The 13976-nt window shown below is 48.6% G+C and overlaps 4 protein-coding genes across 4 annotated transcripts; all 4 read right to left on the bottom strand.

Annotated features, from left to right (window-relative positions):
• Positions 1 to 1369: 1369 nt before the first annotated feature.
• Positions 1370 to 2589, bottom strand: UCRPA7_2938 (putative alpha beta hydrolase fold protein; the record flags this gene model as incomplete). The annotated part of the gene is made up of 3 exons (XM_007915492.1): positions 1370 to 1720; positions 1841 to 2466; positions 2514 to 2589. The coding sequence occupies 3 exons, from the start codon at positions 2587 to 2589 to the stop codon at positions 1370 to 1372; spliced, it is 1053 nt and encodes a 350-aa protein (XP_007913683.1).
• A 2928-nt stretch (positions 2590 to 5517) lies between these two features.
• UCRPA7_2937 (hypothetical protein) lies at positions 5518 to 5853 on the bottom strand (the record flags this gene model as incomplete). Its single annotated transcript, XM_007915520.1, has 1 exon — positions 5518 to 5853. One exon carries the CDS (start codon positions 5851 to 5853, stop codon positions 5518 to 5520), a length of 336 nt encoding a protein of 111 aa, XP_007913711.1.
• A 1671-nt stretch (positions 5854 to 7524) lies between these two features.
• Positions 7525 to 7872, bottom strand: UCRPA7_2936 (putative efflux pump antibiotic resistance protein; the record flags this gene model as incomplete). The annotated part of the gene is made up of 1 exon (XM_007915491.1): positions 7525 to 7872. The coding sequence occupies one exon, from the start codon at positions 7870 to 7872 to the stop codon at positions 7525 to 7527; it is 348 nt and encodes a 115-aa protein (XP_007913682.1).
• A 4096-nt stretch (positions 7873 to 11968) lies between these two features.
• UCRPA7_2935 (putative ammonium transporter protein) lies at positions 11969 to 13707 on the bottom strand (the record flags this gene model as incomplete). Its single annotated transcript, XM_007915513.1, has 5 exons — positions 11969 to 11980; positions 12036 to 12331; positions 12403 to 13255; positions 13407 to 13634; positions 13696 to 13707. 5 exons carry the CDS (start codon positions 13705 to 13707, stop codon positions 11969 to 11971), a joined length of 1401 nt encoding a protein of 466 aa, XP_007913704.1.
• Positions 13708 to 13976: the final 269 nt, after the last annotated feature.

The raw sequence follows: 13976 nt of genomic DNA, 5'->3' as shown, positions 1-13976 counted from the left end.
GGCAATGGTTTCTGCATCCAGAGCGCCGTCTCCGTTCAGTCCCACGGTCACCAGCATTTCCGCTGCGTTGTGTGTCGCGGGCATGGTCTCGGGTTCGGTACGAGTCCGTTTTGCAGCTCGGAAAGCCTCGGCATGCTTGTTCGGGGGACCGCGTCGTCTTTGTGCTCGAGCGAAGGTGCAATCGACACCGAGGTCACTGCACGGGCGGCAAGGAGTAGACTCGTCGCACTGAAAGTCACCGTCTTGTTAGCTAGATGAGTCGCGGTGTCGAGCTAATCGGATGAGATTCCAAGAGAAAAAAAGTGAGTATTCAACATCTGAGTTTACTGACCTTCACCTTGCGCTGGCTGCACATATCACACGCCCTTCTGAGACGCGTCTGTGGTTTCGCGGGCGAGGTGGATTGCGTGGTGGACGGAGCTCCGTTACTTGCCGCCGGTATTCCATCTTGGGTCTGATGATTCTGCCCCATGGCAGCTGTTGCTGCTGCTGCTGCTGCGGCGGCGGCCACAGCAGACGAAGTGAATCGAGAAGGACCGGAGTTCTGAAGAGAGGAATCATTTGAAGAGGGGTTGAGAGCTTGGCTGAGAGCTTGAAGACCGGCAGCCATGGGGTAATGCGCCTGCGAATGCACATTCTGCGCAGACGGCGACAGCAGACCACTGCCATCGTAATGGTGTGCTGCCTGCTGATATGGAGATGTAGTTATGGGCTGCCCCGGTGAGTTCGATGCGAAGCTCGTCGTATCTGAGCCAGCTCCGGCTGAAGTTGGAGGAGGGTGCTGGTAGCCTGACATCTTGCCCGCCCGCTCACCACACTCACACTCGCTCGCGGAGATCTCAGCGTCACCACCAGCGCAGCACAAGCTTAGCTCCACTACCTGTACCTTCCCAGACCCTGCCGAGAAAGAACACCTGGGAGGTAGGTGCGCATTGCACACTACCTCAATTGGCGTGCTGATGTAGGCAGGCAATTAGCTAGCCAAGGTGGAAAGGCGGGTATGAAGAAGGATTACCCAAGGCGAAGATCCGGGTGAATTGCGGTTGAATCTCGTCGCGCCCCCAGTCCAGTGCTGTGAGCTCACCACCTTGTGATTAGCAGTGTGGGAGCTCTTCAGGGTGGGTTTTGTGGGTTTTTGGGTGGGTTAAAGAGGGGACCGGGTGGAGGGGAAGGAAAGAAAGAGACGCGCCTGCCAGATTTAGCTCTGAAGCTGGGCCCCCGGCGAAATAAAGTATGCACGGACCCTGGGGAGACACCTGCACCTGTTGCACGCTAAGCCTCTTCCGTCCTTCGCACAGCAAATCACCAATACGAGGAGCTGAGCTCACCATCAACTCATTCATCTTGATGGATGCTACCTTTGTTAAACTCAAGTCTTACTGGTAGACTTGCTAAGAACACCCAGCATCCAAGCTTTCATGGCCTTCATTGCATTTCCCATGTAGCAGATCTGGCCTTCTAGCAAAATGAAATCATGCGCCTCTTTCTCCCTCACTTCTAGTCTGATTTCCATATCTGGGTTCCGCTTCAGCATGCTTTCTGCCAGCTGAATGCCCTCGTCTCTCAACACTTCGTTCTTGCCCACGGTCACATACAGTTGCCCTACAACATTGCTCATTCCTATAAACCAGGCATCATCCACATCGATGGGCATGGCCCAGCCCTTGCCCTCTCTCTCTTCGGCCACGTGGCGGGAGCCACGTAATGTTAAGGTAACGGACTGGTGCACAATCTTAGATGATACCATATCAAGATGTCTATTTTCGTCGAAAGCACGTCCCGTTTCCCTTTTGCTCAACCATGGCGATACTGTAAATGCAGCTGCCAGCGGCTGACTTACTTCAATCCGTCTTGCGGCAGGATGTGGGTGCAAAATGTGGCAAAGTAGTGCTACTGTCAAGTTCCCACCGCAAGAGTCTCCTCCAATGATGATGTCTCGAGGCTCAGTTCCACTATCCAGGATATGTCCCAGAGCATCCGCGGCCTGGCACAGTTGTACAGGATATTGACCCTCGGGACAGAGTGTATAGTGCAGCACGGCAACGGCGACCTCAACTCCAATGTCTTGTCCAGCGCGGACGTATGCTTGCAGACACCACTCGAGCTGTCCGGGGTCCAGCGGCAGCAGATATCCTCCGCCATGCAGGAACAAGACAGTCTTCTTGGCTCGGGTGCGATCTCCAATCCACATAAGCCAAGAGGCGCCGTCTGGAAGTGCTTCAATATCGTAAACAAGACAACTGGCAAGAACGGCATCATGGTGTGTGCGTGCATGGATTTGCTTCATGGTGATCCACTTCTCGTAAACCTCTCCAGTACTGGGCATTACGAACTGGGTCTGCCGGGGGGTGAGGCTCTCCATTAGCACCCGAATGACTGCGCATCTCAGGAAATTTATGAGTGGCAGTCCACGCCATACGGCCACCAGCAAGGATCGAGGGGCATTGATGCAGAGCTTGAGCGGTACTGTTCTGCATGTCAGTTTACGCAGCGCCATGTAACGAATCACTCACCTATAGTGAACACTTTGACGACAAGATTCAGAATCTCGAACAATGACAGCCGGGTTCGTGATGTGATTGCCTGCATTTGGTTAGGAAAACATTCATTCGGGGTGGAGCGATCTAGATATGCACCATGATAGTGAGGTCCGCTGGATCTCAAATGAAAGCTTTACAAGTGAACATACACGCCAAGACGTATTGTCTCTTCATTTCAGACTCCGGTTTATGTTTTTATGAACGTTCGAGCGCTATATAATAACGCATCTGGCAAACTGGGTTGCCTTGACGTGCTGACATGACTCCGCTTTGGTGGCGCTCGACTATCTCGCGCCACGGCGACAAATTATAAATTATTGGATGAAAACGCCTAGAGCAACACCGCATCGTGCAACCTTGCTCGGTTACATATGGCGGGTGGCTTGCGTCGGGCACTGCTCATATCGGACCCAGTTGTCTGGATATCAACGTATGATCGCACTCTCGGACTTATAGTAAGCCAGCCAGCCTCCGAACCCAGAGAGCATGGGCAATGCTTGAATAGTCTAATAATAGTTATCACTCCAGTCCTTGATGACATAGCTCTCATCAAGTGATTGTTGCCTTGTATAATTATACAACGAGCTTTTGACGGTGAATTTGTGAATGGAAAGCAGTGAGCGATTAGGCAGTTGAGCAACTCTATGCTCAGACCCTTGTATTTCATCACCAAACATGCCTGTGGTATTTCCCCAAAAGCCTCGAAACAATGAGGAACGTAATAATCCTGTTTTTGAAATCGAAACAAGACGGGCCGGCAGTTGGAAACGCGGTCAAATGCAGCTGCTTTCCCCCCTTTTGATTGCACTCCAAGACCCGGTCACTTCTTTGGCTCCGGGAGAAGCAAGCCGTACGAAAGCGATACACGGAAAGGGCAAATTGACCGTGTGCAAGAAGGCAGCGCAAAAAAACTCCCTTAAATGAAAGAGAGACGCTTCTGGAAAGCATGAAAATGGTGTTTGTCAAAGTCCGGTAAATCTGGATTGATCTACGGGCTTGGAACACATGAGAACGGTTAAATGCGATGCTTGTGTCGTCGAAGGTTCTCCGCATTGTGAGACACAGAGCCCTCAACCATTGAAAGTAATCATGGTTGTGACATGTAGCGCTTGGTCCCCGCCAAGCCCCTGCCAACATGCTGTGCACCGGGTTTCTCCAGTTCAGACGAACATCAGCCGCGCCACTCACTCGAGCACCATCTCTTACACTTCGGTGCCTTGGCATAACTTTTCTTCATCCGAACAGGGCTTGATGGGGTAAGATCTTAAATTCAGAACCATGGATCCACGTGTCCGAGCCCACTTCACTTCGGCTTTTGAACCCCCAGTTTACAAAGAGATCGAATGAATTATTTCCCCGACTTCTCGCTGTGGTTTCCGACTCTTCTCTAATCAAACTCATGTCGAACGATCTAACGAGGAGATGAAGTCTGCAACAAAAGTCAACATGACTATAAGATCATAGGATGTAACTGAGTTGTCATCTCAAGTCAAACTCACTACGAGCTCATCTGCAACAGAGGCAAGCATGGCAATGTCTGCACAGAGGGTACCGCCTAACGGCACTTGGAACGGCTGGCCGTTCGACTTTAGTCAATTCCCCCATGACAACTATGGACCTCAAGTGAATTACGCCATCTGGATATTGACGGCGGTGGCAGCAACCTTCCTGGGACTGCGAGTGTACTGCAAATTCTTACGCCGGCGAGGTCTCTGGTGGGATGATTATATCCTGATAGCAAGCTGGGTGAGCTCAAGATAATTTGCAAGTGCACTTACAAAAACCCTCAACTGACGCAGAATAATTAGGTCGCACTCGCAGTACAGACGATTCTGATATCATACAACACGACGATTGGGTACGGTAAACACATCTGGGACTTTAATCCCAAAGACCTGACCACATTCCTTCTGTTGTCGAATACGAGTGGTTTCTTTTCCATCCTTGCTGCTACGTGGAGCAAGACATCATTCGCGATCACAGTATTACGAATATCTGACGGCTGGATAAAACGGCTCATCTGGTTCATCATGATCTCCGTCAATCTTGCTTTGGGGTTCGGGGCTTTGTCAACATACATTCAGTGCTCACCAGCAGAGAAGTTGTGGAAGCCTTTGATGGAGGGGAAATGCTGGCCCAAGGAGATCATCATTAGATACCAGGTCTTCACGGCAGGTAAGCGTAACATGCAGTTCCTCATGAGTTTCTAGTATTGACAAATCATTAGCTTATTCCGGTGCGATGGACATTATTTTAGCAATACTACCGTGGAAAATCATCTGGGCATTGACGATGAACAAAAAGGAAAAGGTTGGCGTGATGCTAGCCATGTCTATGGGCGTATTGTAAGTCGTATCTCGATACTCAACCAGCAATGTTCTAAATTAATAGCCATAGCGCGGGAGTCGTATCAATCGTCAAGATCACGCAACTTCCAGCAATCAACAAATTTGACCTCAGTAAGTTTGAAACTCTCATTTATGGTATAGGTGGCGGAGCTAACTGAAACAAGTCGATGGGATCTGGTTGTCGGTTCTAGGAACCGCCGAAGGTGCCATAACCATTGTGGCCGCCTCCATTCCAATCTTGAGAGCATTAATAAATCAGCCACCAGTCAGGGAGCCACCAGTCAGGTTCCATGCCGGCGAAATCAACATGTATGCTGGGGGCTTGGATACCACAGGCACCAGTAGCACAATCATAACCTCGACAAGGAACTCACTCTCACAGACTCGGTCATCGCGATCATCGTATCTATTTTCGTATTCAAAGTACAAGAGAGAGTCGGATGGCTGGTTTGGGAAGATGTTAGAGAGCAATGAAGCTCCTCCACCCAAAATAATCCAAACACAAGAGGTATCAGTGAAATGGGAAAGTAATGAAGATATAGGAAAAGCAATCTAGTCTTACTCAACCATAGTAATCAAAGTCCGTATCTTTAGGTTCTGTGAAAAAAATTATGGTAGCTCTGACAAGCTCATTCAGTCTTCGGTTCTTTCGACACAACCTCCTTCATCGCTGCCAAAAATGCGGATCCACCAGTAGCATCGACGAACTGAGTGATCTTCTTGATTTTGCTTCCATCATCAGTGAAGTGCAAGAACCAGCAAAATTCGACCACGTATGCGTCCCCTTCTTTTAATTTGAGCGTATGAACTGATCGGGCCGCTGCCTTTACCCCAACGGTATCAATTGAGCAGTCTAAGATCTCGGTCTTACTGTACTCCAGCACGACGAGTTCTTTGGACACGTGCTTCTCATAAGCGTCGTTGTCCATTTTCGGGTCGAATGGTATCTTCAGTGATCGGAACATTGATCCGGGCACTAGCTCACGACGACAGTCTGGCGTAAGTGCTCGGGAAAGGATAGAGCCATCCCGTAATTCGACAGCATCAGTGTATGATGAAACAAAGCTTTTGACTGTCGCTTCTATAGTTGAGTAGAGTGTTGTGTCGGCCATTATTTATGACGTTTTTCTCACGACGGTGTATGTCGCTGGAGGATACAAATGTCATTGTGGCCCAAGATTTGAGCTAAGGAGGAGAAGGCAACTATATATTTCATCATTTCTATCACGTGGGATTCACTGTGCATTATATTGTCAGCGCTAACTACGGAGGCCTATAGGCACGACTGTGCTTTTTCAATTTTTTAACGAATCGGCTCACTTTCCGCCTTCCCCGGAGCTAACTCAACTTAGCGTCAGTAGTCCAAAAATCAGTATCTCAAAAGTATCTCAATCTCTAGCCACTATAACTACAGCACCTACCTACCTACAGTATCTATAGCACCTACAGCACCTACAGCACCTACAGCACCTACCTACCTACAGCACTTATAGTACTTACAGTATCTACAGCACCTACCTACCTACAGCACTTACAGTACTTATAGCACCTACAGCACTTATAGCACTTATAGTATCTATAGCACTTTAGATAAGTATTATAAGTATTATAGATACTATAGGTAGGTAGATGCTATAGATACTGTAGGTACTGTAAGTACTGTAGGTACTGTAGGTACTATAGGTAGGTAAATACTGTAGGTACTATAAGTGCTACAAATGCTGTAGATACTATAGGTAAATACAGTAGGAAGACAAAAGTAACATCTACTTCGCATTAATCTTACGTTTTCTTACCATAATATAAAATAACCACCTTTTCTTTAATTATAGCTTAAAAAACTTCTAAAGTAGAGTATTCTCCTTATAAAAGAATAAGGATTCAAACAGTATATAATTTAGGTCTAATATCTAAGGTATTATTTGCTAAAAAAGATATAAATCTAGAGATTATTTATAAGATTATCAAATAATATTATATCTAAAAATCGACTATTTTATATAAATACTTAAGATATTCTAAAAAGCTAACATACTTACATAGTAAGCAGTATATCATAGTAAGCGACATACTATTCGTATATTATATCATATTCTACCTTCAATAATGATTTTCTCTGCTAATTCAAATAGCTACTTCTTTAAATAAAGTAAGGCTTCTTTTAGCTATCTAAGCTTTTCAAAACAACTTTAAGCTATCTATATAAAGTATAGCTAAGATCTACTAAGTTGTAAAAACTTTCCTCCGTTGACAATATGCTAGCAAAGAGTTATAATATAAGTAAAAAATTTCTGAAATTTTTTGAAAAGTTGAAAAAGCACAGTCGTGCCTATAGGCCTCCGTAGCTAACGTCCTTTTGCCATTCCCCATTCAAGGGCGTATTCCTTCCACTTCGGCGCTGCCTGTGCACCGTTTTCTACCAATTTCGCGCCAACCTGACGCTGAACGCCTTCTTCAGTATTGTTCGATAAAATTTCCAATGTGGTACAAACCTCATATGCTCTACAAAACCTCTAAAAGATGAATGATTACAATAGTTCGCCAGTGCATGGTAGTACGCGAGAAGCCCGGGCTCGTGTTTTGAATGCTAAAGCGACCCAATACCTAACTCATTTGCCGACAGCCCGTAAAGGATTCTACTTCTCCTCAGGCTCCGCCTCAGTGTCGCTCCCTTTGACTGGAGCCTTTCCGAAGTCCAATTTCCTCCAAGGCATCAGACACCCGCACAAGAATGCCATGGCCCCCGCTGCAAGTACAATGTAGAAAAGTCTAGCGATGACCTTAGTCACCGCTTCGACAGCCACCGTCATGACATCCGCGTCTGCCTCATCCCACACTCGCGAGTCAACGCCTGCTAAGGCCTGGCGAATCTCTTCATCACTGAAGCCGGAGTTTCCAATCGCGTCCTTCAACAGGTTGAAGCCGACGTTCTGGAAGACGCATCCGGCAAGTGCTAGAGTAAGCGCTGTGCCGCCAAGTTGCATGATGATGAACAGAGCGCTAGCATCAAGCTTGCGCGCCGGAGGCACAGACTGAGTTAAAATGCCCACCCCGGTATTCCAGAGACATCCTACGCCGCAGCCGATCAAGGCCGTGTGTCCCATGACTGCGCTTGGAGACGTATGCGGGTCGAGTGTGGTTTGTAGCCCGGCGCCGATCAGAATCAATGCGCCTCCGAATATATAGAAAGGTGCGTAGAGCCTGACGACAGGGAGCAGTACACCACTAGTGATAGTGAAAACGATGAAAGTGCAGATGTATGGTAATAAGCGAACGGCAGCCTGAATAGGGGCAAATCCGCGCGTAAAGGCGAAGAAAAGCGGCGTATAGTAAAGCGTCGTGCCATAAGCACAGCCCGCAACCCATGTTGAGAGAGAGACGAGAGCGATGACTCGAGATCTGAATAGATCTCCGGGGAATATTCGCTTATCTTTCGGTATGAAGATGCTGAAGTATTGTTGTAGCACGTAGGCAATGTAGATGAGACCCACGAACACCCATGCCACGATAGCGGAACTTGATGACCAAGCCCATGTAGATCCACTGAATATGAGAGCACAGCAAAGGAGCACGAAGCCAGAAACATGAAGAACGAAGCCGAGCCAGTCTATACCAAGCAGACCAGCCAAAACTGGAGATGGATCAAGTCGAGTGTTTGGTACAACGAAGAATAAGATTCCCATTGTTAAAGCTAAAATGGGAAGGTTGATGTAAAGCGCCTTGGCTGTGTGTCAGTAATAACAGGCTTCACTTCAGGAGGACGGTCCGCATACCCATCTCCATGTCGCATGAACATTCTCAGCAAACGCTCCACCAATAATTGGACCCAACACGAGACCTAAAGCCCATGATATTCCCATAAGCCCCTGGATTCGGGGAAGTTCGCTTGGGGTGGTGAAGACAACGTTGGCAACCAGAGCTCTGTTTAGAATAAGTTAATTAAGTCCCGAGTCCTAAAGCAAGCTGATGAGAACCAATTTCACTTACACCTGATATAATCCAGCTCCTCCTATGCCTGAAACAACTCTGCCGATGATAACACTGTTCATGCTAGTAGCTGAGCCAGCTACAACGGCGCCAATGAAGAATATGCCAACATAAGCGACGATCTGCCATCTGAGACTTTCTACGAAGACAAGCCGACGCGCCATTGGTGCAATGCATACATTCATAGCGGTGTAGCCCATCGAGACCCAGGGCAATAGTTCGACGTGCCCAAATGCCTCGTAGATAGGAGGTTGTATATTGGCAATGTTGCTGACATCATAGCCTATCACCGGCGTTAGGTCTGTTCAGATCAGCCCAGGAAGGTAACTACTTGCCCATAATGATGCCGCACAGAACAAATGCAACCTGCATGCTAGGGAATCTCCATTTCGCCCATCCTTCTCGAGGATGCTTGGGAGGCGCTGCCTGCTCTTCTTGTTCCTTGGTCGTTGGCAGCATACTTCCCTCCCTCGAGGTATTCATCTGGATGCCGTCCGCATTATCAAATTTTGGTGCGTCCTCCATCAGCCGATCGTGTTGGTATGGCGCGGTTCGATATGTGCTGTATACGCTGTCGTAGAAACTGCCCGGCTGAGCAACTATGTATTGAAAGGCTCCGGTCTGATCTTGCCCATTCACTGCAGGTGAATCATAACAGAGGTGGTCTTGAGGTGCTTGGTGGCCCTGATCTTCAGGATACGACATCAAGGGTTGCTGGTGGCTTGCGGCAGGAACATTAGGGATTCTGAGGCTCTGTTGCCTCTTGACATTAAATAAAGGTTGCGAGCAATGCGGACACAGGAATGTATCTAAGGGTGTGTTGCTTCGGGAGGTCATGTTGAAGTTACCCGAAAAAAAGGTCTGACTGGCCCAGCCGTATCCACGTCTCTGTGTCTGACGGCTGCCTCGAGACTCGCCAGATTCCACAACGTGCGGTCGAAGATAGCGGAGATGGGCCCAGATTAGGAAGCAATGCGCGGGCGGACAATATAATGCTCTTTCAACCAGGCCTCACGTCCACCGAATCGGCTGCCCGATGGCTATATACCTTTGCATGGTGCCCGCACAGACACAAGCACAGAGGGTCGATATGGGGGCCATTTTCGAGTTCCATTGCAGATCGTCTGTTGGACCCGTCCTACATTTCTTATTTTTGGTTAGGCTGGCATTGTTGCGACGGCCCGGCGTCAAGAGCGAGCACTCTGATCCTCCAACGTCACCATTGGGATAGTCAATTAGCTGGCAGTGCCATTCAATCCATCAGGCGGCTAGGGCTGAGTGGTGTAGGATCCTAAATGTAGATCACTTACCGGCATGTCTTCCCCTCTAGGCAACTCTGGCCGTTGCAGCCTCCAGCATGCCATTTTTGGCCAGCCTGTCAGTATTTGACCGTACCTGGTTGGCTCGTCTTCCGACATGCTAGGTGCTACTTTCCGCTCTTATCATGTCGGGTTCTGCAGACGTGTGCACCATCGGATCCGGCAGCCGGAATCGCTCACACGCCGTTTAGGATTGCCATCGTTCTCGTCACCTCAGTAGACAAAAAGTCCAAGCACTCTTAAGTCCTGTTATCTCTGCAATCCATAGACGACTGGCCAGATTCGAAAGAGTTCATGAGGGAATGACTACATTGCTTCGTCCTGGTATCGATGGCATCTTCTCCACACACAACAACAGCCCAAGTAAGTGGTCGTAAGCTAAAATTAAGTCATAAATTCACGATGGATACGTAGTTAGCTACGTGATAAGCTTTGGGCATGGGCGTCCAGTAGGTCGCGCTCAAAAATGCCCGAACCGGCAAAAAATGGTGCGCCAGCCGCAATTCGTGATGCGAATCTGCCAGTGATCTGCTGCCATTCAACCCTGCGCCCCTGCACGTCTGCACTAAGCTACCTGGAGGTGCATTTGACGACCATCAGCACCGCCCCGCCTCGGCCGTTCTTCCAGCGATTGTCTGCACTACCTAATGCGGCTCGATATCCGAACGCGAGGTCGTCGCCTGGGCCGTGGTCATCAGAGAGCCAGACAAGCCAACTCCAAAATTTCACATACTACAAATCACTACGGTGTTATTGAAATCGACCATCCAGTGGTTGATGTGCCAACAGATGCTATGAGGTACTCCAGCGTTGGACCTTGCATACATCATCATCAGGCAAGATATACACTAGACAGTAATGCAATTGCTGTGACTTCATTCTCGTCATCACCTCGGATAGCTTCTCGTGAAATTGTATGAAGCGATCACTCTTGGGCTGGAGGACCTCGATTCACCCTGGAACCGAGACACTGACCAACAACGCATATATGAAAGAGGTTGACTTTTGCGGTCGACAGTACGGCACATTCTTTGTCATACATCGATATAAGCTTAGAAATATAAGCTGACGAGCACCCGTCTTCTCAAACTATAACAACCGCAATTAACGAGTTTAGCCTCTGATCTTTCCTTACAATGCGCCTGGAAGAGCACAAGATACAGTAGCTCTCAATCGACACACCGTGACTTTTATGTCCTTTCATTTATGTTCTTCATGCTCTTACAATAACGATTGCGCTGGGCTTTTGACTCTTTGAGGTTCAGAGATGTTCGCCTACAGTTCAGGACAAGCCAGAGAACATTCAGTTCAACTAGGCTATACATTCAAGTTCTGGATACCTTCTCGAGTCTAGCGCTTACTGGTACATTTACTGTGAGGCTGACGCACGCCCTGATAGAATGGCGTTTCGAATATCAGGAAAGATTGCCGAGACACCACATAATTGCAAAATTGGGGCCCAAGTTTTGGCCCCTCTCAAAAGCGTGGCACGGAGATATCAGACGATGAGGCTCAGCATCCCAAGGAAGAAATTCGCAAACCTAATTACAATGGGCTTACGCTCCAACTAGCCTTTAGTAGTAATAGCCAAAGGTTCTACTCCATTGCTAACTCCAGCTCTTTCTATCTAATGAAGAAAGTGTCTAAGGGAACCAGGTTGCCAGGATTAACGTTACCAAAGTGCAACTGTATTGGGCGTCTCTCCAATGATAGTGAGAAATCCCTTCTCAGGTGTTTCGTCTAACTTGGCAAGAAAGCACGACACAAACATTTATTAGTCGAAGGTCTGCCATTGCTTACGCGGTTTTAGTCCCCGGGACATTCTCAGCCGATGAACTAACTCCCACTTCGCCAACAATGGTATCCGCTAGGATGCGGCGTTTTTCCAGTTCGTCGAAAACGCCCCAGTCGCCAATCTCTTCATCAAAGAATTGGTCCAAGTCCAACCCCTTCTCTTCAGCCTCGTCAGAAACACGAAGGTGTAGACCGGGGATGTACTTCAAGATCATGAGCAGAGCACAAGATACTACGAATGAGTATGCGGATATGGCAGTGATCTCGGCGAACTGCTTGCCAACTTGAATGCCGTTGCCGTCGATGCCACCAGGTGCAAGAGTTGCACCATCGAGGGAGGAAACTAAGCCGCAATCAGTACCATATCCACTCAGTGCTTTATGAGTTCAAGTCTTTTATCACAGTATGACTTACCTGCAGACGTAGCGAAGATTCCGGTCAAAAAAGAGCCCATCATGCCGCCAATGCCGTGTAGTTTGAAAACATCCATCCCTTCATCAATGCGCAACCATTCATTGACGTTTTCACAGAGCGCGCAAACCACAGCAGTAAGGAATCCAATTACTGCAGCCAGCCAGACACTGACATAGCCAGCAGCTGGTGTGATGCCCACCAAGCCCGCAATCGCTCCTGAGCAGGCACCCACAACGCTGAAGCGGCCTTTATGTTTCGCCATGTCGACCATGACCCAGCCAATGGCACCAGTTGAGGCTGCAGTGTTGGTATTGAAAGCTGCGTACATAGCGCGAACCGACGCATTGAGAGCTGAACCACCATTGAAGCCAAACCAGCCGAACCAAATCAACACGGTACCGAGAAAGACCAGCGTAGTGTTGTGAGGCTTGCCGTGGTGTTTGTCGTCGGGGTTCTTCTTGCGCTTACCGAGGACGAAAGCGTAGGCCAGGGCCGACCACCCAGAGGAGATATGTACAGGTCCGCCACCAGCGAAGTCGAGGGAGGGCAGAGTGTAGAGCCAGCCATTGGGATTCCAAGTCCAGCAAGCGATTGGGCAGTATACGACAGTTGCCCAAAAGAAGCCAAAGATGAGAGAAGGTAAGATCCTGCCGCGCTCAAATGCGCCACCTACCACGATCTGAACTGTGCAGGCGCAGAATAGTAGCTGATACAGACAGAAGACGATCTCGGGAATCGTAGGGTTGCCAATCGAAGGCGCTGCGACGACATTCTTCATGCCGAAATTTGCAAGATCACCGATAAATGGGCCCGCGGTTCGGCTGTACGCGAGCGAATAACCCCAAAACATCCACTGCATCCCTTTGAGTCAGTCATTGTCTGAGGAGAAAGCCAGGATGCATAGGCCGGGTATATTCTATCTAATGTTCTCGGAGGGTTCATCCAATGATTTGGCCTTGATGCAGGACTCTTGCCCTGGCGGAACCGCAGGTAATATTACTTACTTGGAACGTAGTCACGGCGCCGACCATGAGTGATTGGAATAAAAGAGCGAGAGCAGACTTCCGGCGGGCAAGGCCACCATAAAGGAGGCCTAGCCCTGGGATAATCAACCAAACGATGTAGCCACAGAATACAAGGTATGAGTAGTTGTACTCGTATCCGACATATTGTGCGTTAACGTCCACCTCTTGCGGGTTGCCACCCTGCGGCAGAGACTCGTTGAAACTTGGCTAGAGTGAAGTCATGTCAGCATCTCGAATTGCCCTGTTACATAGTGATGATGAGACTTACCAGTGTAGACATCGCGTATGAGACACAAAACAGCTCGCGAGAGTTTGGAAAGAAGCTGAAAAGAGAGAAATTGTGAAGAAAGTCAGGTTGGGCAAAGCAATGTCTTCCCAGGATAGGGATACCTCTTCTGGCTGATGTGAAGCTAGCATCAGCGCGGCGCACCGCGCACGCAATCAATCTCAGGACTAGTCATCTCTTATCTATGTGGCGCCAATCTAAGATCCTCGGTTTGAAGAGTGTTACACGCCCCAGGCTCACAGTTCCAAGGCAATTGGAGACGA

The sequence above is a fragment of the Phaeoacremonium minimum genome (genome assembly GCF_000392275.1).
Source record: "Phaeoacremonium minimum UCRPA7 unplaced genomic scaffold PA7_03_scaffold_221, whole genome shotgun sequence".
NCBI lineage: Eukaryota > Fungi > Ascomycota > Sordariomycetes > Togniniales > Togniniaceae > Phaeoacremonium > Phaeoacremonium minimum.
The sequence above is the reverse complement of the archived record's forward strand: the minus strand, read 5'-3'. Positions and strand labels throughout refer to the sequence as shown.